The sequence below is a fragment of the Cucumis sativus genome, chromosome 5 (genome assembly GCF_000004075.3).
Source record: "Cucumis sativus cultivar 9930 chromosome 5, Cucumber_9930_V3, whole genome shotgun sequence".
NCBI classification, from domain to species: Eukaryota; Viridiplantae; Streptophyta; class Magnoliopsida; order Cucurbitales; family Cucurbitaceae; genus Cucumis; species Cucumis sativus.
The window spans coordinates 25908191-25923591 of NC_026659.2; the positions used below are offsets into that span (position 1 = coordinate 25908191).

Here is a 15401-nt window from a genome sequence, read left to right on the forward strand (position 1 = left end):
TAATGTCACTCTCTTATTGCTTCTAATAATTCAATCTCTCATTTCACTATACAAGAAAGAAAGAAAGAAGAAAAAAAACTAATGTTAAAGCTAAGATTTTTACAATCAATTGATCTAATGAGAGAAAACAAAAGTGCTCAAAAAGACCAAAATTAGATGCATGAACTTTGGTGACTTATAACACTCAACTTAACCTTTGTCTTGTAAAGACAAGATGAGTGAAAAGCAAAATGACCAATTATGCCTCATAAAAGGGTATCAAAAAAATCAAAGTTTTAATCTAAAAGTGTTCACTTTCAAAAGAAATTCCAATCAAATGTTTGATTTGGAAAAGCCCCCTTGAGCAATTTTTCTGAAACATACATCTTTTATATTCTCTTTTCCTGTTTATGGGTTTCTTCCATGGATAAGATTTATGTAATATGTGTAATGGAGATGTGTTGTTGAATTATTATCACAACTTATTGAATTTTGATGGAATTTCTTCTTCTTTCTTCTTCTTCTTCTTTTGTGTGTAAAAGTGATAGATAGTGTTATATGGTAAGAATAATAATATATGAGTGGGATAATATATTCTAATATGATTAATTGGAATTTGAAACTACTAATTGAAGTTGACAATCTCAAACGATGCTCTCTCCTATAGTCTCCAATTGCCTTCATTTTAAAGAAGGTTATTGAAATGGAATCATTGGTCCATTCCAAATACAATTACTTTTCTAATCAAAACATAACAACAAAGTCAATACTTTTACTAAAATTTGAAAGAATAAAAAATATTATTTATCTCATCCACTAAAAATATTTAAAGATTCTCTCACATTCCAAAAACTTTACTTAAACCATATTTAACTTAAAATCTTGAAAAAAAATATTGGATGTAGTTTAAATTCATAATTTCAACAATTTCTTTTATCATAAATTAATTCATCGCTCTTATATTAAATACAAGGCGGTGTATTATTCAACATGATATGAAAAACATTTTATTTAATAGTATCGTTAGTATGCTAGTAAATAATTAATCAAAAGGTCGGACATTCAAATCTTCTTACCGATTCTAAAATACGTTAAAAAATCTATTAGCCTATAGATAATATTAGAAAAGATTTTGAACTATTTGACCTCTAATATCTTTCAACATCGTACAATTAATATCATAGTAGCTAGAGCGTTAGGTAAGGTAAATATATAATAATTTGAATAGATTATTGAAGTAAAGATATAGTTTATTTAAATTTAAATTTAGCAGCAAAAGATTAATTTAATTTTGGTGGCTAAGGGAATGATTACAAATGGCACTTTCTCGAGCATATAACATAAGGTTTTTGAGGCAATCATTCACTAACAAAGATGGATTTGGGGAAATCATACATTACATTAAGATTATATTTAAGATTACATAAATTAAAAAAGAGTTTAATAATGATTAAAGAGGTAGAGAGAGTAGAGAGAGTGGGTAAGAGAAAGGATTCTCTTTTTAAGGTTATGGTATTTTCTAAAGCAACAAAGATGGTGCATTATCTATTATCTTACAACCCCCAACTCTTTTTATTAAATTTTCATATTTATATGATTCCTCCATTATTTAAGCAAGAGAATAATTATAGTGATTATGATTATTCTGAAGTGAATTATCTGTTTCAAGTTTTAAAATGAATTTGAGAATTTGATTAGTAATAATGAAGAAAAAGAAAAAGAGGAAAAGGAGGGAAGAAAGGTACAAAAGGGAATGGACCCTGGAAGGACACGGATTTGTTTGGTGGCCAATGCCTTTAATTTCCCATTAGAATGTTTAAAAAAAGCTTTCAAGAAAAGAAAGACACAAATATCATCAATTTTTTGGCCACATCTTGACCCCTACAACTTACCTTTTCTATTATTATTAATATTAGTTTTGGATTTTCATTTCAATTAAACAAAACCATGGGATCAATAATTATGTATTAATTTATGAGTCAACATTGGGACAACAAATGGTCTATTCTTTATTAATATGAAGAAGGGGAAGGGATTTCCAACATACCACATGCCTTCACATTAATCACACACATCTTTTAACTTTCTCACACAAACAAATCAATCCCTCTTTTTCGTCCATTTTCTCACTCTCTAATTATAAGATTTTGTGTCAACAACAGTCCTCAAACTTGATCTTCTTCTTCCTCTCACTTTTTATTTCACTTCTTTTCTCTCATTTTTCAATACTAAAACCATGAGTCTCCCTTCAAATCCAAAGTATTTTTATTACTAGTAAAACTCTATAAGGAATCAAACTTATAATTACTAATAAACTTTGCAATGTCAATTATTATAATTTCAAAGTCCATAGTTGATTGATTTGTACCTCAACTTTTTTTTCTTTTTTTTTTTGTCTTTTGAATATAATGTGTTATGTGATGTAGGGCTTTGGTAGTATAAAAGTCAGATTTTACTTTTTCTTTCCTTTTTCTGTTTCAGTAAAAAAAAATGACAAGATAACTTTATACTTGGAAGCTATATATAGACATGTGAGGCACCCCAAAAATATGAAACTTGGGGTTATTTAATCAAAATAATGTTCAAGTACTAGCTCTAACAAATTTAGATTCTAAACCTAAACTATACTCTATACTCTACATTTAAATTGAGGAAAACTATATGATGATTTGGTCAAAGATCTTGCTTGTTTTATAAATATCATATCAGTATTAAATCCTTCCTCTACTTGAATTGAAAAAAAAAAGTAAAAAGAGGAAATTATTATTATTTAGTATTAAGTATTAATTTAAAAACACTTCATTATTTGAACCAAAAAATTGCACTAGTACTAGACATCAACTATATATATATATATTATGTATGTATATTTAAGAGAAGATAATAAAAAAGATGTATTATGCAATAGTTAGATTCTTTAATGTATTTATAGGGCAACACCTACCAATTATTTTACGCGTCTATCTTTCTAATTTGTAATCTTCCAATTCTTTTTCATTGTCTTTATTAAGCATCCTAATTCATTCACCTTTTCCTTTTTACCCACATTTAAATCTTAATTAATAATGTCACTAAATATTAGATTAGCTAAACCATATTGAAATTGACAACTCATTTTACAAATTTGAAACTAAAAAGAAAAAAATAATTGACATGTTAATTAATTAATTAGCAGTGGCTTTAGCAAAATTGTTTGATCAAAATGTAAATTAATGTTATTGAATAGTTTTAAAAAATGAATGGAAAAGAGAGTTATAGTGATCTGTTCCACATCCCTTTCCTCAATAAATACCATAAAGAAATGGAAAGCTTCGTGCATTCAAAACAAAAGATTTGCATTAATTGTTCATAAAAACGACACCCACATTATTATGATTATTATTTATTTTTACCTTTCTCGTTGTCAACAAAACCAATCTGCTTTATTTCTTCCAAACATTAATGTGCTTATTATGTTCGTAACTTAAAATAATCCCAAGTGGATTAGCTTTAATAATAAACTAATCCTTAAATTTCAAGAGAATCAATCACCAAATGAGAAACACAAAGTTAAAATTTTGATGAATTCCATCCATGGGTGTCGTCGAATCTGCCATACACAAGCACCACCTTCTTTTTTTGTTTCTGTGTTCATTTGATTTTGTTCTTCACTGTTTCAACAGCATTTTTCTCGTCATCAAAACACAAAAGTTTCTGAAAACATTATAAAGAGAAACAGTATAAAGAAAAAATTTTCCAGAATTAGGCAGGCGGATAAGATGGTGCTATGTCTTTGTCTAAGTTTTTCCTAAATAAATATTGTTGAGAATATTATGGAAGCCGCACGCTTTGCCGTCTTAAATACTTTATAATCTTAGTTTATTAAGAAACTAATTAATATTTTAATTAGCCTAAAAACATTGACCTCCGTCGACACCGCTGAGCAAGTCCGTCCAAAGATAACGATTTCTGGCATCTCTCCACGTGGAACTTCCATCCAGCCGGTTACGGGTTTGCCGACTTGTCGTTTAACTACAAAATATAGAACCCATAAACACCAAGTTTTAATTTTTATCAAAGTAAAGTAAAAATTTCAAATAAAAAATATAAAAAGTAATGAATTTTTATAATCTCCGTACGTTACATTGTCAATTTTCGATATAAATTTGACCCACGTTGTATTAAGTTAGTTGGGAAGTGTGAGATATATGAATGGATGGCCTGCACTTCTAAAAACTAAGTAGACCCATTTGGCGAACAAGGAAGCTGTATAGAAAGAGACTTTTTTTTTCCTTTCATTCTTCTCTTATCTAAATCATCATCATCTTCTTCTTCTTCTTCTTCAACTTTTCATCATCTTCTTTCAATCTATCAAAAACAGAATTTCAGATGGGTAATTGTCAAGCGGTTGATGCAGCGGCTTTGGTTATACAGCACCCAAGTGGCCGGATTGAGAGGTTGTATTGGCCGGTGGTTGCTAGTGAAGTTATGAGGACTAATCCGGGTCATTATGTTTCTCTTATAATTCCATTGCCTCAATCTGAGGATGACAATCGCGAGCCAAAAACGGTGCGGTTTACTCGTGTCAAGCTTCTTCGGCCAAATGACACTCTTGCTCTTGGCCATGCCTATCGACTTGTTACCACTCAAGGTATCTGTGCTGCCTCTTTTCCATTTTTGTTTTCTTTTTAAAGGTTTTTACACTTGTTCAGCCCTTTTGATGTTTTGTTTGGAACTTGCAGAGGTTATGAAGGTGTTGCGGGCTAAAAAGTATGCAAAATCTAAGAAGCCTTTGCCGGAATCGGAGGAGAAGCCGCAGACGGTGATGGAGGAGCGGTCTGCTGGTGATGAAGAAGAAGATACTGAAAAGAATCAGCAGGTAACTACTCAATTTGTTTACTTTTTGAACTGATCACTGCATCAGAAAGTGAGAAAAGTCACATATGATTGTGATTGAGGGGTCATTTCCAACTATAGATGAAGAAACCATACCAATGATCTCTTTGGAAAAAAAAAACATTGCAGGCAGTCAAACATGAAAGACATCGAATTAGAGCACCTGTAGCAAACACAACCGCGGCGAGATCAAGGGCTTGGAGACCATCATTGCAAAGCATCTCTGAAGCTGCCAGCTGATTTATGTTTCTCATACTTTTTTCTACATCATAACAAAGCAAGAGTGGTTCATACGACAGAATAGAGGAGTTTGATTTAAGATAGCTCATTGATGGCAGAGAAACATCTCAATTTATTGAAAGTTAGAAGATTCAGAGAGAGCTTGAAAATGAGCATCCAAGTTTCCAATTTCAGTGTAAAACCACAGCCCCAGAATGATTCATGTATTGCAATTGCAACTAATAAGCCATTTGTATAGCAACAACAAAGATATCAATGAAATTGACACTGTGTTGGAGTATCTTTGTGATGATACACACATTTTTTCCTCCATCATCTTCAACACAAGAGCAAAGATAACAGAATCTAGATAAAAATATACAAGGATCTCCACAAATGAAACAACAAAAAGCAAATCATTTGAACCCTCCTTTTGAGTTCCAAATGTTCCAATCGTTATCCAGGTGGTTTTGAGCCCATAGTAGTGAAGTTCTTGCAGCCAAAGGCGCTCCGGATAATTTCCTCTCGTTGAGAGCAATAAACATATTAGTGAAAGGCTCTACTATTAATGTCCCAGGACCTCCGTACTCCACATGCAAATATTCACCAAATATCTGCTCAAAACTTGCAAGTACATTCATGTTAAGTTAAGCTCACATAAATCCGGACAATTGAATTCAAATTGGAATATTCATTCAAGTTTTGATTTGAAAAATCAAAATGCAAGAAGCATATCAATAATGGCAGCACAGGTCAAACATTCAGAAAAATTCTGCGCAATTAATGGAAGCTGTCTTGTAAATAGTGATCGTTCTGTAGCTCTCTATAGTCAGGTCCGATGTTTCCTAAGCCACAATTATTGAACTGTTGGGAAATAAATCTCACGCCTTGAAGGCAAAAGCACAACTAAAATAAAACTAACTCTTTAAGCAAACAATCGCCTCGTTTGATTCACGCATTTCCACAAACAGATAGCTACTCAGACATATGCTTCAACCCAATACAAACAAATTCAAATTTCCAATTAACAAATAAAGAAATTACAATCTTTTCAATCTATAAAATCGTTACCTTCGAGCAAACATCCACAACCGAATCGAAGTCGTTCCCGAATGTCTCGCGATCCTTCGCTAGTTTTTTCGACAACTGCTCCTTAAATTTCTGGGTTTCCTGCAAAAACCCACCAAATATAATAATCAACGCGACCACATGACACAAAACCAAATCAATTCGAGTTGGAAAAAGAAGCCACGTCGGCAAAACATACAACTTCTGCAAATTCCGGTATTGGTTCTGGGTAAACGTAGCTGGCCGTGATCGGAGTGGCTCTGTAAATTACGGAAGAAGTCAAAGTACAATTAACCAAAGGCTTTACGAAAGAAGGGAAAAGGAAAAACGTCGGATAGTGAAGACCGTTGAAGCCTGCTATCTTGGCGGGAGAAACCTCAACGGCCGAGACCAGAGCGCCACCGTACCGCGCCATTGGATAGGATTGTCCCGAATTCGTGTAGCATCAATTTGTAAAAGCCCAAAGAAAATTCGCTGTTCACGATTGGGCCGAAGCCCAGCCATTTTGACCTCTACCCTAAAATTCTACAGCCCAGGTCCAATTTTAAGTTAAATAGGCCAAATTCAGCCCGACTGAGAAAACTTTTGGGCTCTTTTTCCCAAATATTAATTTTGCTATATTTTAAATATTTTTTAATAGTTTAGATTTTTGGAATTATTAAATAATATCTACAAATATAGGAAAGCATCACTAGATAAAAATAGTGGTATATCGTTATTATAATATTTTTGAAAAAAATCAACAAAAAAAAGGAATAAAAACGAAGGGAAAAAGAAGAGGAAGTAGATGAAGAGATGATGAAAGTAAGGAAGATAAATAAATAAAAAAAAAAAAAAGAATGATTAAAAGGAAGAACTTTGATATGTCCACTCTATGCATTGGAGAATGGAGGGTGAGGTCCATACACATGCTGACATTCATACATTTTTATATTTCACAAAATTCAAAAATTGAAAAAAACAAAAAAGGTAGAAATAAAAAAGAACAACTAAATGATACCCACAGACGCTCCCTCGAAAATTAAATCCCCCACTAATTTTTCTTTTTTCACTCTTCCTTTTCTATTTCTTTTTTTCCCCTTTTGGTGTCACCTTCATTGGCATCCAAAGTTTGTAAATCCTTTCTTCTTTTAAGGTTATCTCCCATGAGAGTTTTACCACTTTTTTAAGACAAAACATTTTAACTTCTAAATATAAAGATAACTTTTTTATACAACAAAATAAAAGTTTTCTTATGAATAAAATTGAAATTACATGGATAAATGATCGTGAGATGAGGGTTAGATTTAGGATGTGAGATTTGAATTTAATTTTAGAATGTTTAAAGTAAATATGAATGTGTGTGTTTTGTGATTAAATATAATTGATGAGAAGATGAGAGAGGTTGTTATATTATATTATTATTTTGAAGGGAAGAAAAGTAAAGAATGTGACATTCTCTTTTTGTAAGTGAACATGAAACAAACTTTTTTGCAAGAGTTGCTTTTGCTTTTGTTTCTTTCTTCTTTTTGCAATAGGGGAGTTTTGTTGTTAAATAGTGGAAGAAATGACCAAAGAGGTGTCCCCATGCCCTTGACATTAGTGCTGTCTTGCATTCAATTCAGCACATATATAAAAATCATAATTAATACATACAAAAGAAAATCTCATGACATATCTGAAGAATTTTCAGAATTTAGAATCATTTTGGCTTTTCAACCATTTTAGGGCCCTATAACCTTTTTCTTTGCTGCAAAGCCCACAATTAAAGGTATTTTGCACAAGGAAGGACTAAAACATTAGGGCACCCCCACTAAGAGAATATACACAAAAGCAATACCTTTCAATTGGATCAGAGGCCAAAAGAAATTTTGGCTTTCTTTTTCCTTTTTTAAACTATTATTATTGTTGCTGTTATTATTTGAATTAATTTTCTACATGTAAAAGAACACTTAGGATTCCTTACTTTAAAGTCCATTTTGTATTGAGAGAAAACACACATGCTATTACAAAAAAAAAAAAATCCACTTGCCCTGCCCAAAGCCATTTTACCATTTAACAAAAAGGAGAGCATAATAATACATAAGAAAAGGGATTTTGTTGATACCTTATTTGAAAGTTTAAAGTTTTAGGACTCCTCTTCATCTGTTTTTCTTCTCTAATTACTTCTTTTGTCTTTCTTACCATTCAAGATTCAAGTCAACTACTTTCTTTCTTTCTATTTCTACTCTTCCATTTGTACCGCACTAACTCATAACAAATATCAACTCAATATTTACTAAAAAAGTTAATCTATTAAACTTTTTTCAATTAATTAATTTGGAAATTTTGTGGTTTGCACTTATTTTCATCAAATTGATACAGTAGGTTTTCACACAAACTTCTAAGTTTAATGACATAAAATATTTCTTTCCATCTTTTTATCTTAACAACTATATTAAAGAAAAAGAAGTTTGAACCAATCTTTCCTCATCTTAAGTTCATAGTTGTTTGGAACGCTTTTTGTGTCCAAGTTGGATACACATGGGACATTCCAATTGGTTAGAGTTTTCAAGAACTATACTCATAGATATAAATAAATATATAATGGGCCAATCATAGCTCCAGCTGCCAACAAAAAAATGATCATAATATATAAATTCTAATATATATATATTGATTTAGCAAACATTGATCCTATACCATAATAATATTACTAGTTGAGATTAATGATGAGATATGATAGTGTGGGAAGCAATAAGGTAAGGCAGTGACATAAAATAAAATCCAAACTTTTTTATTAATCTTTTACCTATCAAGTCTCTATCAAAACCCCCACGATTGGCGCTTTCAAAATAAGCTTAAAATCGGCATTTCTTTTGCTCCTGTTTCTCATGTGACTCATTCAAGCATTTGATCAAACGCCTTGTGGCCATCTCTCTCTTTTATGTACAACCCCCTCCTCCCCCTCCATCTTATTGGAAACACTCGCTGGAGTTTCCCCACTTGGCCCAATCAAAACCAATTACAAAACCCCATCTCATTATTTCTATTTCTATTTCTTTTAGCTTTTGCTCATCCTACACCAATTTTATGCTATGATTTTTGTATCGTTTGTATATATAAATACGCGTGTGTTTTACAAAGACTCTAGAGTTGGGTCGGAAAGGGTAGATGTATAATGGTAATGTAGTTTATAATATAATTGACCATAGGTCCACATTTTAATTTAATGGCTACCTTTTTTTGTGTTTGTGGAGAAAGATGGTGGCGTGGCATAGCCTCTCTTATAGGTGTAGGGGATAGTCCAAATTCTAGTGGAACCCATCCTCTAATATTTTCTCATTTAATTGATTTTGTGAAGTCCTTCTCAATTTAATTGTAATTCAATACCATCCATTGGATTATATAAAAAGATTTGTGTATGGGGATCCACAATATATATTCATTTACTAAATTAAATGTATGAAGATTTTTTCTTCTTCTTCTACTTACTTAATGTGTATTGGATAGTGATGTGTTCTAAAGTTATGATATTAAATATGATCATGATTTTGAATTACTAGTGTGTACGTGTTTCTTTTTTTTAGAGTTTTAAATGTAATTTGATTATAAAAGCTTGAAAATATTATTTATGTGACATAAGTTTTTAACTATTAGATAAGATAGGAAAAAGTGAAAAACCAAAAGTTTTGTCCTCTTTTAATAGGAAAAATCAAAATCAAAAGTGTTTTATGTAATTTTCTTATGCTCTCTTTGTGACTGCTTTTTGAAAGATGTCATCCATATTTGGTGGAATAGAGGAATAATTAAATAAATCAATAGTGTGTGTGATTGGAGATTTGGAGTTATTATTATCTATAAATATGTTCAAATAGATACTAGATTCAACAGCTGTGATAAACTCAATCATTTTATATTTTCAAACCCATGTGTTATATTTTAAACATACTCTATTTTTCTTGAACTTACAAATGAAGCAAATAGGTAGAAGTTAGGACTATGAAACCATGCAACAAAAGTCTTTGAAATCAATCAAAATATCAACACCCACTAATAAATATTTATTTTGACAAATTAGGCGGAAGTAGTTGTACAAAGGGCCTAGTTTCTTCTGTCTTTGTGCAATATACATATATGAAGAAAAAAAAAGTAAGTATTTTCCTATTTATTTAAGGTTGATCAAATGAACTATTCATATTCGTAGCTTACATGATGGTCCTAGAATATGACCAATCAATAGAATATCTTGGAATCTAAAAGTATCCGTCCAACATAAATTTGTCCACTAATAATTGTTACTATAGGGTGTTTGGTCCACTGACTTTTTAAATTAGTATTAAAATGACTCAATTTCAATAGTTTCAAGTGTACAAAACAATTAGCATAAAATAAAAGGTATTTATAATGAGTAGCACTTTTAGGGTTTGTAAGTGTATAATAATATTTTATGATTGATAAACTTTTATTAGGAATATATATAAATAGTTTTGCATTGTTGTTTTATGTACTAATAACTTAAGGCTTTTATATTTGCAACTGTGATGCTAAATAAAAGGAGAGAGAGAGAGAGAGGGGCTGAAATTGGGTGGTGGATTTTAGCAAAGGGAAATATGAAGGGGGCCATAGTTATGGAAAATAATATAAGTTATGTCGGGTATCTAAGGCTAAATGACAATTTTCTTTCGTGTTTTTTGGCCTCCCCCACTCTGTTTTTTTGTACTACTATAACATCCTCCCAAAAGTTCTTAATTAAGATGAAAACAGCCACGGCCGAGGAGGTCATCACCGGAGTTTAGCTCATCGGAGGGGCCAGCCAGCTGGTTAAAGGAGATCCTAATAAACACTATGATACAGAAAAGAAAACCCAATTCACAAAGCTACAAAGTATTGATTGTCAATCACATGTGAATAGACAGAGTCACATAGAGTGAAACAGAGAGAGAGAGAGAGAGAGAGAGAGAAGGAGAGAGAAATTGAATGAAAATTAATCACATTGATTGAACAAAACCAATACAACAAAGCATTCAAAGGCCCCAAAGACCTTTCTGTATAATTGGGATTTTTTTTTCCCCTTCAGCTATAAAAATAAAACTTACACAAACTCAAGAACAAAAAAAAAAAAACAGAGGCACTTCCTCCAGCCGAAGGGGCGGGCAGTTCCACTCATACAATACACACACACAAGCAAGAGCATGCCATCCCCCATGCCATGCCATGCCATGCCACGCACCAAAAGGTGTAAAATTGGAGTCACCTTTATCAATTTTATCACCAAAATATCGTTGTTGAAGATTGAGAAACTTTTGATCCAAAATTCAAAATCACTTCAAACTTGGAACTTGAAACCATAATGCCACTGCTCCATTCATCATTTTCTCAATAACTCTCTCCTTCATAAGGTCCCACTCTCATTCCACTCCCACTCCCACTCCCACTGTTGAATTCAGAATTCAAAACTTTCTCTATTTTCACACTCCATATGGACTCCACTTATTCAACGCTCTGCCATTTCCCTTAAAAATCAAACAAACTTCTCTCTTTCCCTTTAGTTTCCCTTCCCATTGGGAATCTGCAAAGCCATTAAATGAATGGCTATTGCCCACCAACATGATCCATAAATAAATAAAATTATTTGAAATCTCTTAGCCCACCTCAAACTTTGAGATCTCATTACACTATATTATTACTATAATTAACACGCACCACCATTCTAGTTAAATGTTAACTTAACCATCTAAAAAAAAACCCTCCCAAAAAATATCGAGGATTCTACTTTATGTTTTGAAATCACCACCCCATCATTCTTCAGTGTTGTTACCCTTATCATCATGTACCCAGAGATGGGTCTGGTTTAATTTTCTCCTTTTGTTTGGTGATGATGAAGATGAGGAAGAAGAAGAAGAGTAGGAAGAAGATAAGTCGCTGGATCTCATTCTAGTGCGGACTGTCACTCTATACTGAGGTAAGATTTTGGGAGACTTTCTTCGGGTATTATCAAGCACAATCTCTTGCATTAACCGGTAGCAGCCCATGATATTTTCCTGCAAATAATAAACATTCTTTCGAAATTGGCATCCTGTGGATTGGATCATTTTATTATAAACACACACATCCTCGAGGTAATCACAATCTGGTGCTTACTTTCCTTAGACCATTGCACCATGATTCAGCATGTTCTGGATTGACAACAGACAAACTCTGGACTTCATTTGCAGCACAAAGCAAAGCAGCCGCCGCAATACAAGATGGCCAGTACTCCAGAAATATTACCTCTGTGGACCAATCATAACTTTGATTTTTCATTTTTTCAAATCCTATGTTTTAAAAAAAAACCACAGCACAGTTTTGTGTATATATATTCTTATTTACCTCGGATATGTGACAGTATAATCTCTGTTGCTCTTGAGATAAGAAACTCAATGAAATCCCCAGATGGGTCAAGCTTGTAGGCAAAGAATGCTATGAAATTGAACGGTGTTACCGAACGTAGCCGCCAATCTAATACCCTCAGGACCAATAATTCCATCCTGCATATTGTTCTGGGTTCAAATATATATTTAGCCCCTTCAACCTGAAAAATGAAAAACAACCCATTATAATACATCAAAAAAATAAGAGAGATCAGGAGCAAAATTTATAAGGAATTCCATTGAAACCTGAAGATCTAGTAATGCAGGAACAAGTGGTTCCTCCATTTTAGCAGCGAGTGAGAGACAAGCAACAGAGAGAAGTTGCAATGGCCATCCATTTGATTGCTGAAGAGCAACAGTGTGGCAAAATTAACCAAAATTAACATTAGGGGCTAATCATTTTCTATATCCTAATAATGGAATCAACATCACTATCAAGGGAACAATAAATGCCCATCGGTATTTTAGGTGAGAGTTTATTGGTGATTTTTGGTCATATCAAATTAGTTCATCCTATCCGTTACTTTGCCGGCACTGTGCCTACACATTGCATGTGCCGCGACAGGAGAAACAAAAGTTTGTGAAAGGCATAATGAACATAAAATCGTACTTTCAAGACCTTTAGCCTATCCTATATGCACCATCAATATTTTTACTCATAATTTACTACTTATTAATTATTTGATTAACTATTTCCCCAATTCCCAAAAGGTTAAACAAACCTTTTTAATAATACCTTTAGTAACTTATACAATTGTCCGATCAATAAAATACATAAAGGCTAAGGTATCTTCAGCTTTTTTCTACCAAACAAAAAAATCAAAGACCAATATCATAACATACACCCATCTTTTTGCATTCTACAATAGAACCTAGAAATATAGGTAAATATTGAGATGCAATGACGTAATTAAATGTATATAGATATATAGTTTAAAATATACAATAAGTTCTAATTTGTCACGTGAATGACTAGTTGAATATTTTATTTTATTTTAGCATTGAGATAATTTGATATTTTATATTTGAAAACAAGTTAAATGCAGTCTTAATCTTGATACAGGAAGTATATATATGTATATTATATATATTAAATATTACGTTATATACTCAGTATTGATATGATATAGTCTAGTGTAGTCATTTTCATGGTTTGGAAAAGTCAAACATAATTACTCCAATTAAATGTAACAAAAAAAAAAAGCAATGATCACTCGAATCGCTCGACGATTATCTTGAATCTTCAAAATAATTCACGCAGATGATATAATTTTTTTTCTCTCACCGGCAAACGGCGTGAACAAAGGAAGCGATCCAAATAGTTGACGGAGAGATACGCTGTTAACGGCTGAAAACCGTAATATGCTTGAACCTGCATATATAAATAACCGCCGTGTGCGACGGAGACGAAGATAAATAATCATAATATATCAAACGGATTAGTTGTCGTGAACTGGTACGGAGACTCCGATTCGATTGACTCGGATCTGACTCAGTACCAGTAATCGCCGACGGATTCTGGTGTGATAATACATACAACCGCAATAATCGTCACGTGAAGAGTGGCATTTCGGTAATAAAATAAAAAGTTCAGACCGATTGTGAAGAAAATCGAAGAAATACAGACGAAAACCGTACCTTAAGAATCCATGCAATAGAGTCTAGTCTAGCGGCGGCATCAAGCGACGGAGATTGGAAGCGCGAGAAACAGTCGTAATCGGGAACGAAGTGACGCTCATTCTTGATGAAGACGGAAATAGATTCCTCGACGCAGGCTGGAGACTCGAGGTCGGAAGAACACCCCGGGGACTCGCCGGAGAAGACGCCGGAAGAATCTTCCTGGCAGAGTAAATTAGAGAAGCAGTTGGAAATGGATACGGACATGATCGCCGCTTCTGGCTCCTCATTCTATTGCCATATTTTTTATGAAAGAGATTGGAGAAGAGATGGGAGAAGTGGACGGAATATTTAACGCCGGTGTGTGTGTGATGGTAAAGAAAAAAGTGGTTTTAGTTGAAGTTGGGGGTTGGAGGCTTCAATCGCTTTGTCTGCATATATATGATGTTAATTTAATTAAATTAAATTGTGATATTATTTATTGGTTAATTTTATTATTTATATTATATTAATATTTGATAAATTAAAAAAAGTGCGGGAAACATTTTACCCCGGAAAACGGGTTCCGTTTATTGACAAGAATGTTTGTGCAATGGAGGACAGTTTCAAATTCCAATTAAGCCCCCAATTAAATATAGCCATCTCATTATTTCTTCTTTCTTTTATTTTCATTTGTCTCTCCAATTCTTGGACTATATTATACCTTAATTAACCTCTTACCAAATGTGATTTTAATTCATTTCATTATGCTAATTTTATTATACTCTGCCTTCCTCCCCCATGGAATATTTCATTTTCACCCTGTTTGTTAGTTTTTTTCTTAATTATTATTATTATGATTATGATATTTAGTTGTTGACATGTACCATGTTGTTTTATCCAACCTCCACAAACGAGAGTTACCGAAAAGGAAATGAAGAAGACCGAGTCATATAGAATTGAGTGTTCATTTAATTTCTTTCTTATAGGTTTCACTACAAATCAAGCATTTATATATATGTTAAGTCCATTCTCATAACAACAACCATATCTTCAAGCAAAGCCTAAAGGCTACAATTGGCCCTAAGTAGCCATACCTAACCAAAAAAACAAAGGCATGTATAGAGGTCCACCCATCATAAAGGAAAAGTCAAATTATTGAATTTTAGGTTTGACCAGCCAAATTCATCGAGTTTTAATGAAAAGAATATAATCGAGTCTAAATTCTGCAATTTTGAGAGTCATAATCAATCTAACACTACCGGTATTACATGTATGACATAACCTCAAACT

At 32.6% G+C, this 15401-nt stretch overlaps 3 protein-coding genes across 5 annotated transcripts; 1 reads left to right on the top strand and 2 right to left on the bottom strand.

Moving 5' to 3' along the window:
- Nucleotides 1-3379: 3379 nt before the first annotated feature.
- LOC101211725 (protein PLASTID REDOX INSENSITIVE 2, chloroplastic) lies at nucleotides 3380-6909 on the bottom strand. 2 transcript variants are annotated; one of them, XM_011657342.2, is made up of 3 exons: nucleotides 6341-6909; nucleotides 6145-6243; nucleotides 3380-3990 (listed from the first exon to the last, which is right to left on the bottom strand). In XM_011657342.2, the coding sequence occupies exons 1-3, from the start codon at nucleotides 6554-6556 to the stop codon at nucleotides 3964-3966; spliced, it is 342 nt and encodes a 113-aa protein (XP_011655644.1). In that variant the 5' UTR covers nucleotides 6557-6909; the 3' UTR covers nucleotides 3380-3963. The 2 variants fall into 2 exon arrangements, with proteins under 2 accessions (XP_011655644.1, XP_004135230.1); XM_004135182.3 differs by lacking the exon at nucleotides 3380-3990 and adding an exon at nucleotides 5263-5687 and having other exon boundaries at nucleotides 6341-6875.
- On the top strand, nucleotides 4211-5388 carry LOC101209663. The gene is made up of 3 exons (XM_004135427.3): nucleotides 4211-4609; nucleotides 4701-4837; nucleotides 4984-5388. The coding sequence occupies exons 1-3, from the start codon at nucleotides 4348-4350 to the stop codon at nucleotides 5092-5094; spliced, it is 510 nt and encodes a 169-aa protein (XP_004135475.2). The 5' UTR covers nucleotides 4211-4347; the 3' UTR covers nucleotides 5095-5388.
- A 4163-nt stretch (nucleotides 6910-11072) lies between the features above and the next one.
- Nucleotides 11073-14555, bottom strand: LOC101209417 (cyclin-D1-1). 2 transcript variants are annotated; one of them, XM_004135426.3, is made up of 6 exons: nucleotides 14151-14554; nucleotides 13798-13884; nucleotides 12759-12857; nucleotides 12472-12673; nucleotides 12244-12374; nucleotides 11073-12143 (listed from the first exon to the last, which is right to left on the bottom strand). In XM_004135426.3, the coding sequence occupies exons 1-6, from the start codon at nucleotides 14394-14396 to the stop codon at nucleotides 11901-11903; spliced, it is 1008 nt and encodes a 335-aa protein (XP_004135474.1). In that variant the 5' UTR covers nucleotides 14397-14554; the 3' UTR covers nucleotides 11073-11900. The 2 variants fall into 2 exon arrangements, with proteins under 2 accessions (XP_004135474.1, XP_031741886.1); XM_031886026.1 differs by lacking the exon at nucleotides 12759-12857 and having other exon boundaries at nucleotides 14151-14555.
- Nucleotides 14556-15401: the final 846 nt, after the last annotated feature.

What these genes read in the sequence shown, in the direction of transcription:
- LOC101209663 (XM_004135427.3), top strand. Translation starts at nt 4,348, where the DNA reads ATGGGTAATTGTCAAGCGGTTGATGCAGCGGCTTTGGTTATACAGCAC. An exon ending in TCGACTTGTTACCACTCAAG is followed by an intron (nt 4,610 to 4,700) that starts GTATCTGTGCTG and finishes TGGAACTTGCAG; the next exon opens with AGGTTATGAAGGTGTTGCGG. An exon ending in ATACTGAAAAGAATCAGCAG is followed by an intron (nt 4,838 to 4,983) that starts GTAACTACTCAA and finishes AAAACATTGCAG; the next exon opens with GCAGTCAAACATGAAAGACA.
- LOC101211725 (XM_004135182.3), bottom strand. Translation starts at nt 6,556, where the DNA reads ATGGCGCGGTACGGTGGCGCTCTGGTCTCGGCCGTTGAGGTTTCTCCC. An exon ending in TACCGGAATTTGCAGAAGTT is followed by an intron (nt 6,244 to 6,340) that starts GTATGTTTTGCC and finishes GGGTTTTTGCAG; the next exon opens with GAAACCCAGAAATTTAAGGA. An exon ending in TTGTGGATGTTTGCTCGAAG is followed by an intron (nt 5,688 to 6,144) that starts GTAACGATTTTA and finishes AGTTTTGAGCAG; the next exon opens with ATATTTGGTGAATATTTGCA.
- LOC101209417 (XM_004135426.3), bottom strand. Translation starts at nt 14,396, where the DNA reads ATGTCCGTATCCATTTCCAACTGCTTCTCTAATTTACTCTGCCAGGAA. An exon ending in CTGCATTACTAGATCTTCAG is followed by an intron (nt 12,674 to 12,758) that starts GTTTCAATGGAA and finishes TTCATTTTTCAG; the next exon opens with GTTGAAGGGGCTAAATATAT. An exon ending in TATACTGTCACATATCCGAG is followed by an intron (nt 12,375 to 12,471) that starts GTAAATAAGAAT and finishes ATTGGTCCACAG; the next exon opens with AGGTAATATTTCTGGAGTAC.